This window comes from Grampus griseus, assembly GCF_964374135.1.
Source record: "Grampus griseus genome assembly, chromosome: 3".
NCBI classification, from domain to species: domain Eukaryota; kingdom Metazoa; phylum Chordata; class Mammalia; order Artiodactyla; family Delphinidae; genus Grampus; species Grampus griseus.
The window spans coordinates 11,555,580-11,574,099 of record NC_139019.1 but is presented as its reverse complement, the minus strand read 5'-3'; the positions used below and the strand labels follow the sequence as shown (position 1 = coordinate 11,574,099).

Below are 18,520 nucleotides of genomic sequence, written 5' to 3'. Positions count from 1 at the left end.
TTGTTGTACTTTTCAGTTGACAGCCTGAAACACTCTGCTGTGCTTTGTACTTGGTAGGGTCTCAAAACATGTTTGGAGAATTGAATTGAATTGGGAAGCACCTCTAGTCTTTAAAATAATGCCTTTTAACTAATTTTTATGAGGAAATTGAAAAAAGTCATTCCTGGTTGGGAGGAGCAAATTTCTGCAATGTAAAAGTGGGTTGTATTAACAGCTATCCACTGAGTCATGATATTTAACAATGTGATGGGTATTTGAGGTGACTGTTTTTTGATGGAAATGCTAGCAGACAGTCTTGGATTGGAGACATTCCAGGCTTATATTCGAATGAACTTTCATGTTGGCTTTTCTTTGCAGGTGTCGGAAGCTGCCCCGAGCCTTGAAGGACTGGCAGGCTTTTTTGGATCTGAAGAAGACCATTGATGATTTCAGCGAGTGTTGTCCCCTGCTGGAGCGCATGGCCAGTAAGGCCATGATGGAAAGGCACTGGGAAAGGATAACTGCTCTCACTGGGCACAGTCTAGATGTGGGGAATGAAACTTTTAAGTTAAGACATATCATGGAGGCACCTCTTCTGAAATACAAAGAGGAAATAGAGGTACAATGATTGAGTGTATGATGTGGTGGGAGATTGGAAGGTCCCAGGGGATTTGAGAGTCTTCCTACATCATGGTCTGTTGGTGCAGTACATCATGCTAGAGCAATCAAAACTCTTTTCCTGGTACTCAGCTATGATTTCTTCAACAAACGTTTATGTAACAGGTTCTGTGTTAAGTGCTGGGGACATACGTTCCTGTGTTTACAGATCATTAAATAATTTGTATAATTAAATAATTGTACAAATGAAGGTGTAGTTACAAGCTGCAGTAAATACCATTGAAATGGAAGTATGCTGCTCTATGAGGGCCTCTAATAATGGGGTTGACCTCTCTGGGGGTGGGGCGAGGGCAATGAAGGTCAGGAAGACTGGGTGCTGGGTGAACGGGGTGTGCTTGTGTGGTGAGGGGGTAAGGAGCTTGGAAAGTGCAGAGAAGACAGTGTCAGGCAGGTGGAACAGCATATGTGAAGGGTCTGAGGTGTGTTTAGGGGACCAGACGGCCGAGATGTGGAGGTGGGCGAGAGAGGAGACAGCTAAGGTTGGAGAGATGGAGTGGATCTAGAATGTGTTACTGATTTCAGTCTTTGAAGCAGTCGGTAGCCAACTGGGAGATGTATTTTGATTGGGGGATGACGTGGTTAAATTTGCATTTTGTAAAGATCACTCCAGTAGCTGTGAGGAGAAAGAATTGGAAAACGGAAAGGGAGAATGCTGGGAAACCAATTGGGAGGTTACTTGAATATCCCCAGCAACAGATAATGATGTGTCAGATGAGGAGGCAGGTAGTGAAGCTGAAGAGGGGAGACAAGATTGAAGAGATCGTTAGGAGGATAGAATTTGACGGAGTGAACATGGTAGGGAAATGGGAGGGGCTGAGGATGAACCCTAATGTTCTTGCTGAGAGATCTAAGTGGGTGATGGTGCTTGTGACTGAGATGGGGAATGTTGGAAGGTGATCAGGTGGAATGACAAAGTGCAAAGACTATGAGCTTGATTTTGGGCATGAATTTGATATTTCACAGATTGTGTTTTGGGTTCCCTTGATGTATCCAAACAGAGAAGCCCAGTAAGCAGTGGGTGTGGGTCTTTCCTGGAGATACAAAAGGTTGCTGGCTGCACGGGTGTGGATATGCTCATCCAGAGAGGGACAAGAAGAGGGCAAGGACAGGTTTGACCAATGGTCCAGGAGAAGATAAGGCTGCAGAGAAGACAGGGAGAGTGATCAGAGAGCTGGGAAGAAGTCAGGTTTCTGTTCACTCCCTCCTCTCGTACTGCATTGATTTGACTTTAGAGTTAAATGAGAGACACATTAAAGTTTGAGTCTTTGATGAAAGTGGCAAAATTTAAAAGGTTATTGCATATCTTTTTTATCCTAATTTTTATTGAGATATAATTGACATTTAACATTGTGTAAGTTTAAGGTGTTCAACATAGTGATTTGATACATTTATATTGCAATATAATCTCCATTATAGTGTTAGCTAACACCTCAGTTATCATTTCTTCTAGTGGTGGGAACAATTGAGATCTAGTCTTTTAGAAAATTGAATGTTTAGGATACAGTTTTGTTGTCTATAATCACTGTACTGTGGATTGGATCTCTAGGACTTATTTATCTATTAGCTGTAAATAGATATAACATCTCTCTCATTCCCCCACCCCCAGCCCCTGTTAACTACCATTCCACTTTCTGTTTTTTCAAGTTTTTTTGTTGTTGTTGTTGTTGGTTTTTTTTTTAAGATTCCACATATAAGGGCTATCATATAATATTTGTCTTTGTCTGACTTATCTCACTTAACCCAATATCCTCAGGGTCCCTCCATGCTGTCACAAATGGCAGGATTTTCTTTTTTATCGTGGCTGAAAATCTTCCACTGCTGTATATCTTTTCTGTCTTCTTTCTGGAATAGTTTGGTGATAAATTTTACAGATTAGGATACATCTATATTATATCTACACACACACACCATTTATTATATTGCAGTTTAGATCTGGAAATGTAAGTATTTATAGATACATATAAAGGAAAGGGTATAGACAGGACCTCTGTTGAACCAAGACTATTTGAGAAGGATGTGTGACTTTCATGTGATAAAATGAGAGCTTGCACTTTTAATAGGACATCTGTATCAGTGCGGTGAAAGAGAGGGACGTTGAACAAAAGCTGAAGCAGGTGATTAATGAATGGGACAACAAAACATTCACATTTGGCAACTTTAAAACCCGTGGAGAGCTCCTCTTGAGAGGAGACAGTACATCGGAAATCATCTCCAACATGGAGGACAGCTTGATGTTACTGGGCTCCCTACTGGGCAACAGGTAGGAAAACCGTCCTTCTTTCCCCTGAGGTTTGAGAACGGTAAAAACAAACACTTCAAGGGAAATTAATTAAACAAATGCAACAATACCCCTCGTACAATCTATTCAACATTAAAAGTACTTGTTTTAATTTTAGCCTTTGGCACGGCATGGATAAAACTGTTTTGATTTCATTATCACCTATTTGGGGGATGTGTCTGAGACCATCAGTTGGACAAAATCATGCACCATGTAATTAGCCATTGGATCTTGCGGAACATTTCAGCTTTGCTGCTGACAGGCCTCACTGCACAGCTGACAGCTCGACAGGCTCTAGATTCCAGAAGGAAAATTATTCTGAATTTTAGAATAATTACTTCGGAAACCTTTTTGTCAACACCTATGGACTAGAAACTCTTAGTTGTGTCCACACTTTAATGAGATGACAGATTAAGATAGAGAATGAAGTTAATTCATAAAGAGAAGTAAAGCAGCACAGACCGATACCATCCTAACATTTCTGTTTGATGGTAGCAGCAGAGCTGTCATGCTTTGGACGTGCGAGCCAGAGATGCATAAACTTAGATTTCTTTGGTTCAATGCTTCCTCTGGTGCTTTTTGAAATAATTTTTTTGTTCACCAGGATTTTCTCAAATATATGGTAATTGTGTAAGTGTTTGAAATGAATAATATAGAATATAAAATTAGGTCTTGGAGATTCAGACTATTGGTAATATTGAGTCTGAACTACTTAGAATTTGGTGAGTTTTAATGAATTTGGTTACTGGTCACACCCAACCAGAATTAAGGACAGATGGAAGATAACATACCCTATGGAGGTCGAAGAAGTACACATATACATTAACTAAACATCATCTGTGTTAGGAATGGGTAAACTTTTCTTACCAATGGCATTGAACCCACAGACAGAGTTGTATGAGGAACGCATATTCAACAGAAATTTACAGAATACCTACCACGTGCCATGTGGTCTTCTAGGTGCTGTGGTTAGAAGGGTGAATAAAACAAAGATTTCTGTTGCTATGGACCTATATTCTTGTGAAAAGCATAAACAAGCAAAAAACCCCAGAAAGATGTGTAGAATATTAAAGCAATCTGCTTAACACTTAGGACTATGGAAATTAAAATTTTATTCACTAATGTGACTAATATTTGAGATGACTTCAAGCCCGTATTATGTTGGACTGGAGAGATCAAGAAAGGGTGAAGAAGGAGAAGAGGAAAAACAACAAAAGGCAGGACAATCGTTTAGGAGTAGGGTTGTCTACAAATAACAGAAGCACCGCATACAACATTGCTTGAACAAGACTGAAGTGTATGTCTTTCTCAAGTAAAAAAAGTCCCAAGGTTGATGGCTCTTGGGAGCCCTTCTCCTCCTTCTACCCGTTACATCCAATGCTGCTGCTCTCTTCCCATCCGGAAGAGTGGTTTTCAGACTTGGCTACACACTAGACACACCTAAGGAACTTTAAAAAATCCCAAAGCCTGGGCCACATCCCAGACTGATCGAATCAAAGTTCCTAGGGGTGGGATCCAGGCAGGTATTGGTAGGGTTTTTTGTTGTTGTTGTTTGTTTGAAGGTATTGGTAGTTTTTAATATTTATCGAATGATTAGAATGTGCAGCTAGGGTTGAGAAATATTGATGTGGAGCTTAATCCCGGGACTGCACATTGCTGCAAAGGAGGCTGCGAGATTCAGTATTTTAACTGGGCAGCTGTGAGTCCAGGTAGAAATGGGGTTCTGTATCTAAAGAAGAAGGAGAAAAAGATATTGGGGGACCACTGTCTGTTTCTGTCTCACGAGGAAAAAGGGAAGATAGATTAACTATGAGAGAGGAAGAAAAGTGGCTCTCAGGCTTCATGTGTGTACACGCAGAAAGCCTCATGCATACATGTACACAGACGTGAGTGGGGTGGACAGGAGTGGATGGGAAGTTGGAAGGAGGCTCAGAAGAGGGCAGGCTAAAGAGAGAGTCCAGATAGTATCATATTTGAAAACGGAATTTGTTGTTCTGTCCCTGCCAACGGCTCTGTAATGGCTCCACATTACATGCAAAACAAGAGACTCCACGGAATAGGCACAGAAGCTCAGTGGAGAGAATGTTATTCCCTTGGCGACAGCAACAATGACCAGAATGATACTGTTCCAGCAGCTGGGCGGAGTCAAGTCTAATGCTTGATCTGCTTCTTAGATGATACATCTCCCACTTCTCTATGCCCTGGGTCAAAAGTCAGTTTAACAATGCCCAGTATATGGTGATGAATGCATCACTTGGTAGCGTCATTTTAAAAGCCAGCAACGTAATCAAAGTTGTAAAGAAACAGGTGAAAATCAGGATTTTTTAAAAAACCTCTTTAGTTTGAAAACAACAACAATAAAAACAAAACACTAAAAAAACAAATTCTGAATGTATTTCTCGTTTTAGGTACAATATGCCATTCAAAGGCCAGATTCAAAAGTGGGTGCAATACCTTTCCAACTCAGCAGACATCATTGAGAATTGGATGATGGTGCAAAACTTGTGGATTTACTTAGAAGCCGTCTTTGTAGGAGGAGACATTGCCAAACAGCTTCCCAAGGTCTTAGAAATTTCTTTATGATTTCATTCGGCTTTTAAACTTAGAGAACTAGCTAATAACTCAGAATGCCCTTAAAAATGCAATAAATTTCAACCTCTACTGAGCCACCCCTTCTCCAGTCTTTTGGTTGTTGCTGTCAAGCTGTTCTTCAAAGAGAGAGAGGGTAATTGTGGAAAAGAGGGGTGTGAAAATGAGAGGAAGAATGCTTCAAAATGGTGAGGTTTTATAGGAAATGGAGGGTTAAAAAACAAAGACTGAATGCCTGCATAATTGATATACTTCTTCAGATAATTTGAAGGTGGAACTTGGAACAGTGTAGAATTACAGAGTGGTTATCTTGACAGTGGTAGGATAATTTGTTCTCTACTACTGACAGTTTAAAATAACCCACACTCTACAATATACCCAATTATATCAGTACTGTAAAATGGAGTGGAAATAGGCAAGGAAAAACTCAAGGATTCTTACCCAATTACGTTAAATTGTTTGCTAAATTATAACGTGTTAACAATACATTTCAGTTTTAGAAGCATGATTATGTTGAGTGTTCTTTTCACTTAGGTTTCCTTAGCTTTCTCTTTGGTTAGTTTTCAGTTTAATTATAGAGGGCAGACCCATTAGCTGATTTATTTTTTGGCTACCAGTGAAATGTATCCATACATTATAATTTTAGGTATTTATTTTTCTTTTATATTTGGGCATGTTTTTCCTCTTGATGGGTGAAGAGTCTCAAATTGGACTTAATGGAAACTTTCACATACAATATTGAAGGAGTTAGGTGGAGTTTCTTGCTCTCATACTTGATAGTATGTGCTCACTGGTAAAATATAGAAAGTTTTAAGGAAGAAAATCACAATTATTCCTACTTTCTCAAATTAATCTGCACATTTTCCATTTTTCCTCAAAAATCTATTTAAAAAATTTCAGAATATTAGGGTCACACTATAATTAATTTTGTATCTTATTTTTATTTTTTTTTGCGGTACGCGGGCCTCTCACTGTTGTGGCCTCTCCCGTTGCGGAGCACAGGCTCCGGACGCACAGGCTCAGCGGCCATGGCTCACGGGCCCAGCCGCTCCGCGGCATGTGGGATCTTCCCAGACCGGGGCACGAACCCGCGTCCCCTGCATCGGCAGGTGGACTCTCAACCACTGCGCCACCAGGGAAGCCCTGTATCTTATTTTTAAATGTTTGTTTTCTAAATACACAAATAATGCTCAGTGTAGAAAACTTGAAAAACATAAGATTCACTTAATTTGGAGGTAATTGAAAACAGTTGGGAGGGTGCTTTTCTCCCAGATTATCTTGTGTTGTATTATTATTATTATTTTTAATATTTATTGGACTGTAGTTGATTTACAATGTTATGTTAGTTTCAGGTGTACAGCAAAGTCAATCAATTATATGTATACATATATCCACTCTGTTTTTAGATTCTTTTCCCATATAGGCCATTACAGGGTACTGAGTAGAATTCCCTGTGCTATACAGTAGGTTCTTATTAGTTATGTATTATATGTAGTAGGGTGTATATGTCAATCCCAGTCTCCCAATTTGTATTATTATTTTTATACCTGCTTCCTGCTTTTAGTTAACATAATGTAGGTCCCAGGGTTGAGCTAAAGATTCTTATTTAAGAAAGGGGGTGCTCTGGTGCAAAAGACCCAAGGAAAATTGAAATAGAACATGTGTGATATTTCATGTATGCACAGGGTATCCAGAACGGTTACAAGTCTGACCTCAGCGGGAGGTATGTGAGACACTCTGTCCTTGGGATCACAGACGTGTCCAAGTGTGCTTTGTTACCTTGTGCTCATAGGAGGCCAAGCGCTTTTCCAACATAGATAAATCCTGGGTGAAGATCATGAGTCGGGCACATGAGATGCCCAGTGTGGTTCAGTGTTGTGTTGGAGATGAGACCATGGGGCAGCTGTTACCACACTTGCTGGACCAGTTGGAAATCTGCCAGAAATCCCTTACTGGGTAAGTTCACTCTAAGCATCCTAGAGATGAAAGGGACCAGAGACACGAGACAGGATTAGCCAAATGGGTGTTCTTTTGCTTAGACTCAATTCATGTCTAATGTGGTGGCATAGATAAAACTGATAGTTTGGAGGCTTATCGTCTCTCCAAGCAGTTACTAGATTGTCTCTGATGTTTAAATTATAGGCTTTATGGCTTCTTCCGCCATTGGGACAAGAGCTTGTAAATATTCTCATACAGTCCTTGTTTTTAAAATGAATATACCTGTTTTTCTGATCTCCTTCTTGGATAAACATCTGAAGAAGCAAAATATTTCATTATACTCAACCAAGAACAATATGAACAGTGTGTAGTATACACAAGCAGCCAAGATTATACAAAAATGAGAGCCTAATCTAATACCTAGCAATATATACTGACACACCCACACCCACACCCACACTTACATAGATGGAGGCTGGAGGAACTCCAAGAGTAACAAATAATTTTCTTGCCCTTTGGCTAATCACGATAAAATCACTAAGTAGAAATATGTTAAATGGGGAAACAAAAGTGCAGCAAAAGTAGGGTGATGACAGGTAGAACAAACATTCACTGGGTTTTTGTAACTCCTCGAGGCAGAGAACAGTGTCAAGACCCTTCCTTCCATGCAGCTGGATTTTGTTTCTGCTTCAGTGATAGATTCATTGGATTCTTTTAAGATACAATCCTAAGAATTGGAATTGTCAGCCTTTAGCTGACATAGCACTGTGCTTGCAAATAAAATAAAACAAACACAAAACCGAAAGACTCCCCGTGTGTAAATCTTCCTGTCTTCTACAAAGAAAGTACAAATATTTCCAGGTTAAGTCAAATGTATACATTATACTTGTGAAAAATGAGGAAATTCTATCAATTCTGGAAAAAAATAGTCTCCCAATCAGAATATGGACTCCCACTTGGCAAAATTAGTAATGAAAAAAAAAAAACAACAACAAAAACACAGAACAAAACAAAAACATTGAACAGTGTGGGGAAAACTAGATTCTCTCAAAGTCTTTTCCCTTTTTCCCATCCAGATTAATTTATTCCTAGAAAGACCTGTTTTGTGTGCTTATGAAGTTTATCTTTTCCTCCCCACTTAGGTACTTGGAGAAAAAACGGCTTTGCTTTCCTCGGTTCTTCTTCGTCTCGGACCCCGCTCTTCTGGAGATTCTGGGGCAGGCATCAGACACACACGCTATACAAGCCCATTTGCTGAGTGTGTTTGACAACATCAAAACGGTCAAGTTCCACGAAAAGGTTTGCCTAATTCAAATTGCTGGCCAGCAATTTACGTATCTTAGAATCTCAACTGTCTTTATTGAATTGCTCTCCAATAGTGTTTACAAAGATTTACTTCCCTGTCCATTAAATATCACCCGATGACTAAAAAGATACTTTTGGGCCCAATTTGCCTTCAGAACTATGGGACTTCTTAATATCCAAAGTGTAGATTTGAATAACAGACAGTTTAAATGTGATTAGGAATGCTTCGTATGTAGCATTCATAGCTTCACATGCCAAGTTAACTGTTTAGAAATTCAACAAAACAAAGGAACAAATTGCTCATCAAATAGTGCCTTGATTGAACAGAATTCCACAGTGACTTGTTTTAATCAGGCTTCAGATGTTTTTGGCATGATGGTCCTCCATGTTTTTCATCATACTCCATTGAAAACCTTTTCTTTCCTTTTTTTTTTAAACACTCCCACCAATTTCTAGAATCATGGAGTTGTATGGGACCCAAAAGAAGTTATCCAACATGAGGAAGACTATACATTTGCCTAGCTGCCAGAAGATATTGTCTAATCTACCCCTTTACCGCAAACTCCCTAAAAAAGTGACCCTTCCAATTGGATAACATATTCAGCTCCCTTATGGTGTTTCATACAAACCTTAGTATCATTTATTTATTCATCCCAGCATGCAACTTGCATCTGTTGAGCAAATACCACGCACTAGATGTTGTGCTTAACAATGGGAATATACCATCCTCAGGGTTCTTGTGCTCTGGTGGGGTCTACAGAGTGCAGCTCGTGCAGTGGTAGAGCTAGTCTATTGGAGGTCATTAAAAGCCAGTCAGTTAAGTTCAAGCCCCTCGCTGTGTGCCAGGCATGATGCCAGTCCTGGGGTTCCAAGGAAGAATATATCGCAATCCATACTGCAGTTGTTTTTATGCAGTACAACATTCAAGAGAAATTTGGCAATTAAACCATCGATATTTTTGACTTGCTGTGTTTGTGTGATGCACAAGGAGCATGGAAATGCCCACCAGGGAGCCCTAACCTGGGTGTAAGGGGTGTAAGAGAAAGCTTCCTGCAGGACAATGTGGTGTTTGAACTGATTTTTTGAAGGTGAGTGGAACATAACCAGGCAAGTGGGGAAGGGACGCACAGTCTGGCCAGAGGAAGGGCAAGTGCAATGGCCCGGAGGTGTGGGTGGTCTAGGATGTCAGAAGTGTGGGTATGTGAAGGAGTGTATTACTTTCCTAGGGCTTCCATGGATTAAAACAACAGAAAATTATTCTCTCACAGTTCCGGAGGCTAGACATCCTGACTAAGGTGTTGGCAGGGTTGGTTCCGACCGGAGGCTCTGCAGGAGAGTCTGTTTAGTGCCTGTCTCCTAGTTCCCAGTGGTGGTCAGCAATCCTTTGTTTTCCTTGTCTTGCAGACACATCAATTTGACCTCCACCTTTGTCTTCACTTGACATTCTCCTTGTGTGTCTGTGTCTAAATTTCCTTCTTCTTCTAAGGTCATTGGATTCGGGTCCACCAACATCCAAGATGACCTCATCTTAACTTGACTGCCCCTTCAAACACCCCATTTCCAAATCAGGTCCCACTCACAGGTACTAGGGGTTGGGGCTTCAATATATATTTTTGGAGGAGACAGTTTAACCCACAACATGGGGTGATGAGCAAAGGGAAAAGAGGGAGAAGGAGGCATGGACCGTATTCCAGAAGGTCAAGTGCATCACACTATGGAACGTACTTCATCATGAACGTGACAAAAGGTGTGGGAGGTTTTCAGCAGAGCAGTGACCTGATGTGTGTTTCAGAAAGAGCCTCTGGCTCAGAGTAGAAGGGAGAATGGAAGGGGGCAAGGAAACCAGCTTCGAAAGTGATTGCAAAGTCAGGCCGAGTTGCTACAACAAAGCGGGTGGGTGGAGAGAAAGAGGAGACCGTATGGATTGAATGGTTTAAAAATTGATCTTTCTTTTAGATCTACTGGATGCATGGGTTGAAAGAGGGCATTGAATTACCGAGGAAGTTCTTCTTGATGTTTTCCTCAAATGCTTCTGCTTTAGCACCAGGACTTCATGGTCCTAGAGTGAAGCTTCTCATTGTTTGATTGTACATTGAAGATAATTGAAACTTCCTCATTTTCAGCCTCTGTTCCTAGCAATTACTTCTTAAAAACAAATAGCATTGATTTTTTTTTTTTCTTGTTGCTGTTCCTACCATAAGGTTTCTACAGCCAGGGGCAGATCCTGGTTTTGTGGGTCCTAAATCTTATAAAATTATAAATACAAACTTATATTCAGGACCTAGAAGGGTCTGTGCAAGTGAGGGACCCTGAAACTTAAGGCTCATTAGCTTCTTGGTAGATCACTTCTGTGGACAGCTAAGGAGGATTTCATTAATACAGACTAAATCTGGGCCCAAGGGAACAATGTTCCACTTACTAGAGAACAAAACAACAACAAACATTTGCATTTACTTTATAGTTTGCATCACAGTTGTTCCTTGGTGTCTGTGGGGAGGATTGGTTCCAGGACCCCAGCAGATAACAAAATCTGTGGAGGCTTAAGTCTCACATAAAATACTGTAATATTTGGATATACCTACATATGGTTTCTAGATTACTTATAATACAATACAATGTAAAGGTTATGTAAATAGTTGCCAGCATGTGGCAAATTCAACTTTTGCTTTTTGGAACTTTCTGGAATTTTTTTTTTCAAATATTGATCAGAGGTTGGTTGAGTTTGTGGATTCAGAAACCATGGATATGGAGGGCCAACTGTATTTTGCATAACTGGCATGAGTGTCCTGTAAGGTGAGTTGGGAAGTAGGACAGGCATGATTTTTAATGACTAAATAGAAGCAAGAAATTTAGTCTCCGAGATGTGTCTTCCAACATTGGAAGGTCAGTGAATAGCACAGCACCATTTGAACCGTATTTTAGAATTCCAAATACTCCACATATTCTCATTATGCCCTACTGCATGGAAATTGAAGTGAGATGACCAGACTGGGAGCTGGGTTTGCATTAGAATATATTATGCGCAACCAACAGCTCCTGTAAAGAGCACAATGTTTAGTATAGAATTGGAATTGCCTTGTGAGATGTTTGCATTGATCATTTTGACCAGGTCATTGCTAATGTCAACTTGATAATCTCGTGGTGTGGATGACAGGTTCTTAGAGAGTCCTATTTCATCTTGGGAAACTTTAGAGGTTTTTTTTGATTATCACATTTGTATTGAACATTTCTCTTAGAAAACAAGTTTTCCCCTCTCCGATATAGACTATTCGAAATTGATTTAGTATTTCCTTTTTGATTTCATGGATAGCTTTTTAAAAAATTGTTTTGGAATTGATTTTGTATCATACTTTGCCTTTTATTTTATAAAATGTGGCTTAACTTTCTACAGGAAGGATAACGTTGACAAGAGGGCAATGGAGGAATTCATTCTTTGTGTAAATAGAGCTTCTTTTTGGGCTTCTAACACAGATCTATGATCGCATTCTGTCAGTTTCCTCTCGAGAGGGTGAGACGATTGAATTGGATAAACCCGTGATGGCAGAGGGCAATGTGGAAGTTTGGCTTAATTCTCTCTTGGAGGAATCTCGGGCCTCATTACATCTTGTGATTCGCCAGGCAGCTGCAAATATTCAAGAAACAGGTTTCCAACTGATTGAATTTCTTTCTTCCTTCCCTGCTCAGGTCAGTGTATTGAAATTGGAAAGTATTTTTTATAGAATAGTCATTTTAGATCTCAGATATTGTCTGTTGTAAACTACACAACTGCCTATAGTTTAACTCTAGACCAATATTAAGATTTTCATTAGGATTTGTTAAATATAGATAAGCTTAAAGATTTCAACTACAGATTATTTGGTGTTATGTATCTGTATCTATACATATGTATTTATAAATATACATATATTTGTGCTGAGATATTTGATATGTTTTCTTTAACTTAAAATATTTTTTTCCTACTGAATCTCTTCAGTACATAAATCATAAAAGGTACTGGGTGTGTTTTACCAGAAAAATGAGAAATATGTTTCAGCAATAAAATACAGAAAATGATGTTTTCTTAGTCATGTGATCAATAGAGATTTTGTGTCTACTATGTATAGACACATAGTGTTAGTTTGGGGAAAGTAGGTTTAAGACATATTCTTTCCGTACCAGTAACTTAAAATCTATCTAGGGAGAAATATGACTTAGAATGAGAAGAAAAGATCTGTAGACATGTCATGAGGCTGTATGTACTTAATTGTCAGGTAAACAATATGAACAGAGTCTCCATAGGTTTTGAAACAACCCATCAACTTGATGTAATCAAGGATGGCCTGACATTTGCATAACAATCACAGCTGTTTACTATATTGTGATTTCTATTTAAATATATCCATAGGCCATACGCACTCATAAAGCCTTTTTTGTTTCCGTAAGGTTGGATTATTAGGAATTCAAATGATATGGACACGGGATTCAGAAGAGGCTCTTAGAAATGCCAAGTCTGATAAAAAAATCATGCAGAAAACCAATCAGTCTTTCCTGGAGCTACTGAACACATTGATAGACATGACAACCAAGGATCTGAGTTCCGTGGAACGAGTTAAATATGAGTCTTTGATTACTATTCATGTGCACCAAAGAGATATCTTTGATGACCTGGTAAATGCTTTACAAATGCTGTGGCATATACAGAAAAGCAAATACTAGAAACTATCTTTGTTTACCCACTGGGAATAGTTTGAATGAATTCAAAGAAAAGGTAAAATTCAGGCAAAGAAGCATCTTCATGATGAGAGATTGTTTGTCAGACTTTCTTTTCAGTCTTTAGCTGAAATTTCAGCTCTTTTCCAATGATCTCGGCTAAGGTGTTATGGAGGCAATTAGACTTCATTTTAAAATTCTTTGTGTGATCATTTTTAATGCTGAAATGTCATGTAGCATCCTGAAAAGCTTTTATTTGTCTTGTGCTCCTTTTGATTATTAGATTGAAGATGACCTGTTTCTTGCTATAGAAATAATAAGTGATATTGCTAGTAGAACTGCTTAGTAGTTCCTTTAAGGCTCTTCATAAATCACAGCTTTAACAAGTTATGCTACATTTTATGTCATTGATTGCAAATGGTCTTTCCTAATATAGTTTCTGACATTCAGGAGACATGCGGATTTTGCCTTTAAAGAAAGAACAGGGATGGAAAAGAGAGTTTCATAGCTATAGAAAATAGGAAAAGAAATGATATTTGTCCTCTACTATAAAATACAACATTAAATAACAGGCATGAAGCTCTTATTTTCATAATAATTTTCTGGATCATGTCTCACCCTGTTATTTAAAAAAGATTATGAAAGATTGGTTCTGATGTAATGGAAATAAAGGCAATGCATTCAAGCTGTTATGTGCTAATCTCCTCTCTTAATAGTTAAGCACACTGTTTGCCTCAATGAGAAATAAAGGGCTCAGGGTAGGTAGTTTTAGATTTCTTATTTGTCAAAGAAAAATGATTAAAGTGGCTTAAAATTTTGGTTAAAAATATTCAGAAAAAAGCATTGCTGGGCAATAACCTGCCATTTAGATGTTAGAAATTTTGGCCCCCTGCAAATCCTAGGAAGGGTAATTAACGGATTAAAAAAAAAACCCAAGAATGTACTTTATCATAATCATAAGAGATGACTTTTTTTCCTAAGGAGATTGTTTAGCTGTATCTTTGTAAGCCAAATGTGTTTTTTCATAGGTTGTATTTCGTGGTTAGGACTGTGGTATTGGACATTTAAGGGTGAAATTTAAGAAATGAATACCTTCCTCTTAAAATAGATCACGTTATTTAAATTGAGGGCCACAATTAGTTTCTCTTGACTTCTCCTTTTCTCATATCGTTGAAAGTACCTTTTTTTGCTGATCAATAAATGAATGGGTTGGATGGTGATGTAGTTGGCATCTCCCAAGTAGCTGGGCTCTCTTTGCGTTCCATTAACTTCACATTATGATCTACGTGAATGCTAATGCGTATAGTTAATAAGCGGTTCTCATCTCAGTTTTAACACATACCGTTTGCATTTCAGTGTCACATGCAAATCAAGAGCCCTACAGACTTTGAGTGGCTGAAACAGTGCAGATTTTATTTTAACGAAGATTCCGACAAGATGATGATTCACATCACAGATGTGCCGTTCACATACCAGAATGAGTTTGTAGGCTGCACTGACAGGCTCGTTATAACTCCCCTCACAGACAGGTGATGGAAGGGTTCTGTGAATCCTCAACTTCTCCCTCCTCCACCCCCAACCTTCTCATTCTCTCCAGGTGCTCAAGGGATTTTGGCTGACGGTCTCTTTAGGGTTTACAGGCTCTTTTATATTAAAGTCTTCGAAATTCGGTGTGTTTAGCTTTACACACATGTCTTCACATGGGATTTAGTAGGTTTGTGACTAAAACAGACTTTGCTTCCTTTGCCTTCAGTCTTATAGAGTCAAAGTTTAAATGACCTCCGTGGACATCAAATGGGAAAAAAGCGAATTAATCGCTATGTATCAATAGGTGCAAATCACCATGGGCTTTGAGGGCTGCTTTAGGGGACGGTGGCACTTACTGTCATTACAGAGACAATAAGGTGGTTTTTTAGCAGGAAAGAAATTGAGTATGAACATTGGTGAATCGTGATGGAGAGGACATTGACCTGTCCTGCCCTCTGCCTGTTATTTACCGACTGTGTTAGCCAGAGCCGCCATGCAGTTTCCCTGGACTCAGTTTCCTCATCTGTAAGATGTACTAGGTTATCTCCAGGGGTCCTTCCTCCATGGCTAATAGCCTGTAATTCACTTAGTAGAATTTGAGCTTTGTGGCATCAGTTAATTGTATATGTGCTGTTCAGGGATGCTTTGAATACTTATGTTGGACAAAATGGCTGAGTGTTAAAATCAACATTGGGCCTAAGGAGAAGCTAAATATCAGTCATTTTCACAGGATGAACCCCTGGGCTATTAGATTGAAAATATTATCGGACAAAGTATAAAAGTTTGACGTAATAGCCCTGTCTGTGAGATTCTTCCCTCTGCTCAGTTGTGATACTGAATGAAATGCTCACTTTTACCTGAGGATTGAGGAGTAGCAGAAGATTTTACTGTCCTTTTCTCCTCACATTTTCTTTGTCTTCATACACTCCATATTTCTTCTTATGTCTCATTAAAGATGATTTCTTTTTTTAAAAAATTTTTTTATTGGAGTTTAGTTGATTTACAGATGTTAGTTTCAGGTGTACAGCAAAGTGAATTAGTTGTACATATACATATATCATCTCTTTTTTTAGATTCTTTTCCATATAGGCCATTACAGAGTGCTGAGTAGACTTCCCTGTGCTACACACTAGGTTCTTATTAGTTATCTATTTTATATATGTCAATAGTAGTGTGTGTATATCAATCCCAATATCCCCTGGTAACCATATGTTTATTTTCTACAAAAGATGGTTTCTACTGGATGCTTTTGGATGTCTTTTTGGAGTTGTTCTCTTTGTTTTGAAGTGCAGAGGTGAATAATGACAAAATGTGGAGAATTCCTTGAAACACTTGTAACAGCTATTTCACACCTTCTCTCCTTCCAGACCTCAAGCATCCCCCTCTCTTCCTCTCTCGACTGAAGGCCCCATTTCCTGTTTTACTGAGAAGATAGATGCTACCACAGGAGAGGACCTGCACTCATTCCCCACCATCATGTCTGCCAACCAAGCCCCTATCCTTATGCTGTCCACTTTCTCTCCTGGTTTTAGGAATGGACTTTGTGCAGCCATCCAAAGCCAACACCTTCCACTGAAACAGTTATTTTCTCTCTGGGAGCATCATCAATTTTCACTTTCCACTGGATCATTCTCATCAACGTACGATGTGCTATAATGGCTTCCAGAAAGGAAATCCTACCGTGAATCCTCTAGTTTCCCTCCCATTTCTGTACCCCCATCAAAACACCTCAAAATCACAGTTTTTTCTATCTATTTTACCTTGAATTCACACCATTCAGGTTCTATGTATTAGTTTTCTGTTGCTTCATAACAAATGACCACACGTTTAGAAGCTTAAACAGCACAAATTATTTCACAGTTGTGTACATCAGAAATGTGGCACACACCTTGTAGGACTAACATCAGGTGTCAGCAGGACTGTGGTCCCCCCTGGAGTCTCTAGGGGAGAATCTGCTTTTTGTTTTCTAGTTTGTTGGCAGAATTCTTTTTCTTGTGGTTGCAGGACCTATGTCCCCACTTCCCTGCATACCGTCAGCTGAGGGCTGTTCCCAGTGTCTGGAGGCTGCCGTATTCCTTGGCTTGTGACCCCTTCCTTCATCTTCACAGCCACAACCATGGGTTGAGGCTCCTTCATGCTTCCAGTCTCTTTTCCTTTTTCCGTCTCATGTCTCTGACCCAGTCTTCCGCCTCCCTCTTCCCCTTTTAAGGACTCATGAGATTAGATGGGGTCCACTGCGTAATTCAGGATAATCTCCCCATCTTAAGGCCTTTCACATTAATTGCATCTGCAAAGTCCCTTTAGCTGTGTAAGGTAACATATTTACAAGTTCCAGGGATTGGAATGTGGATATCTTTGGGGGACCATTATTCTGCCCATCACACTTTCTTCCCCCAGTAGGGCAGTCACCCAAATCCTCATGTTGCTAAATCCAATGGTCATTTCTAGTTCTGACCTTCCTTGACTAGTCAGCAGCATTTGCATAGGTGATCGCTGTCTCCTTTTTGATACACTTTCTTCATGTGGCTTCCAGGACACAACATTCACCTAGTTCCTCTTGTTCTGGTTGTCCCTTCATACCATCTCCTACTGGTTCCTCTTCATCTTCTTGACCCCTAATCACTGAACGCACCAAGGCTCTTCTCCATCACTCACTCCTCAGGTGATCTCACATGGCTTTAAATACCATCTAGATGTGGACTCCCCAATCTCTGCACCCTGACAGGGCTTCTCCCTTGAACTCCAGACACATACATTCACTTGCCTATGTGACATGTTTTCTTGGTGCCTACTGGGAATTCACACGTATGGTTGATTGTCCGCCCACAAAACTGCCCTCTTCTCCGGCTTTGCAAATGGGAATTCCATCCTTCAGTTGCTCGAGCCAAAATCCTTGGAGTATCCTAAATGCCTTTCTTTCTCTCACTTTATTATCCAATCTATCATCAATTTTGGTCACCACCACTTTCAGAACTCACTTAGGATGTGACCACTTTTCTCCCCTTTGCTGTTATCATGTTAGTGCAGGCCACCATAATGTCTAGGCTGGATGACTGCAATAGTCTTTTATCTGGTTTCCTGCTTCTGCCATTGCCTCTCAATTCAGACACTGGAATATAAGTCAGGTCCTATCATCCCTTTGCCTTGATCTCCACTGTCTTTCCATCTCACCCAAAGTAAAAGCCAATGTCCTTACATTGGCCTATAAGACCTGCCATGATCTGATCCCTGCTACTCTTTCTCCTTCCTCATTGAGCTCCAGCTACTTGCTCCTTGGCTGTTCCTTGAATAGTCTCAGCACAGTGCTGCCTCAGGACCTTTGCACTTGCTGTTGCCTTAACTGGGAACGCTTTTCCTTTCAATACTGGCATAGCTCACTTCCTCTTCTCCAGGTCTCCGATTGAATGTCATCGCACATGGGTCTTTGGACTTGACACATTTGAAGCAGCAATCCCCACACTCCTGAACCCTCCTAACCAGCTTGATTTTTCCTGTTTTCTACTTTTGAATAGTTTATTTCCTTCCTTTAGGATATCA

The 18,520-nt window shown here is 39.7% G+C and overlaps 1 protein-coding gene across 1 annotated transcript in view; it reads left to right on the top strand.

Moving 5' to 3' along the window:
* Positions 1 to 18,520, top strand: part of DNAH5 (dynein axonemal heavy chain 5) — a gene marked incomplete at both ends in the record, with an annotated part of 219,311 nt that overhangs the window by 73,025 nt on the left and 127,766 nt on the right. The window contains 8 exons of the mRNA XM_082652022.1: positions 358 to 598; positions 2,718 to 2,917; positions 5,344 to 5,497; positions 7,317 to 7,480; positions 8,605 to 8,761; positions 12,239 to 12,451; positions 13,190 to 13,414; positions 14,813 to 14,985. Coding sequence (XP_082508148.1) covers positions 358 to 598; positions 2,718 to 2,917; positions 5,344 to 5,497; positions 7,317 to 7,480; positions 8,605 to 8,761; positions 12,239 to 12,451; positions 13,190 to 13,414; positions 14,813 to 14,985 — 1,527 coding nt within the window. The remainder of the gene's footprint in view (positions 1 to 357; positions 599 to 2,717; positions 2,918 to 5,343; positions 5,498 to 7,316; positions 7,481 to 8,604; positions 8,762 to 12,238; positions 12,452 to 13,189; positions 13,415 to 14,812; positions 14,986 to 18,520) is intronic.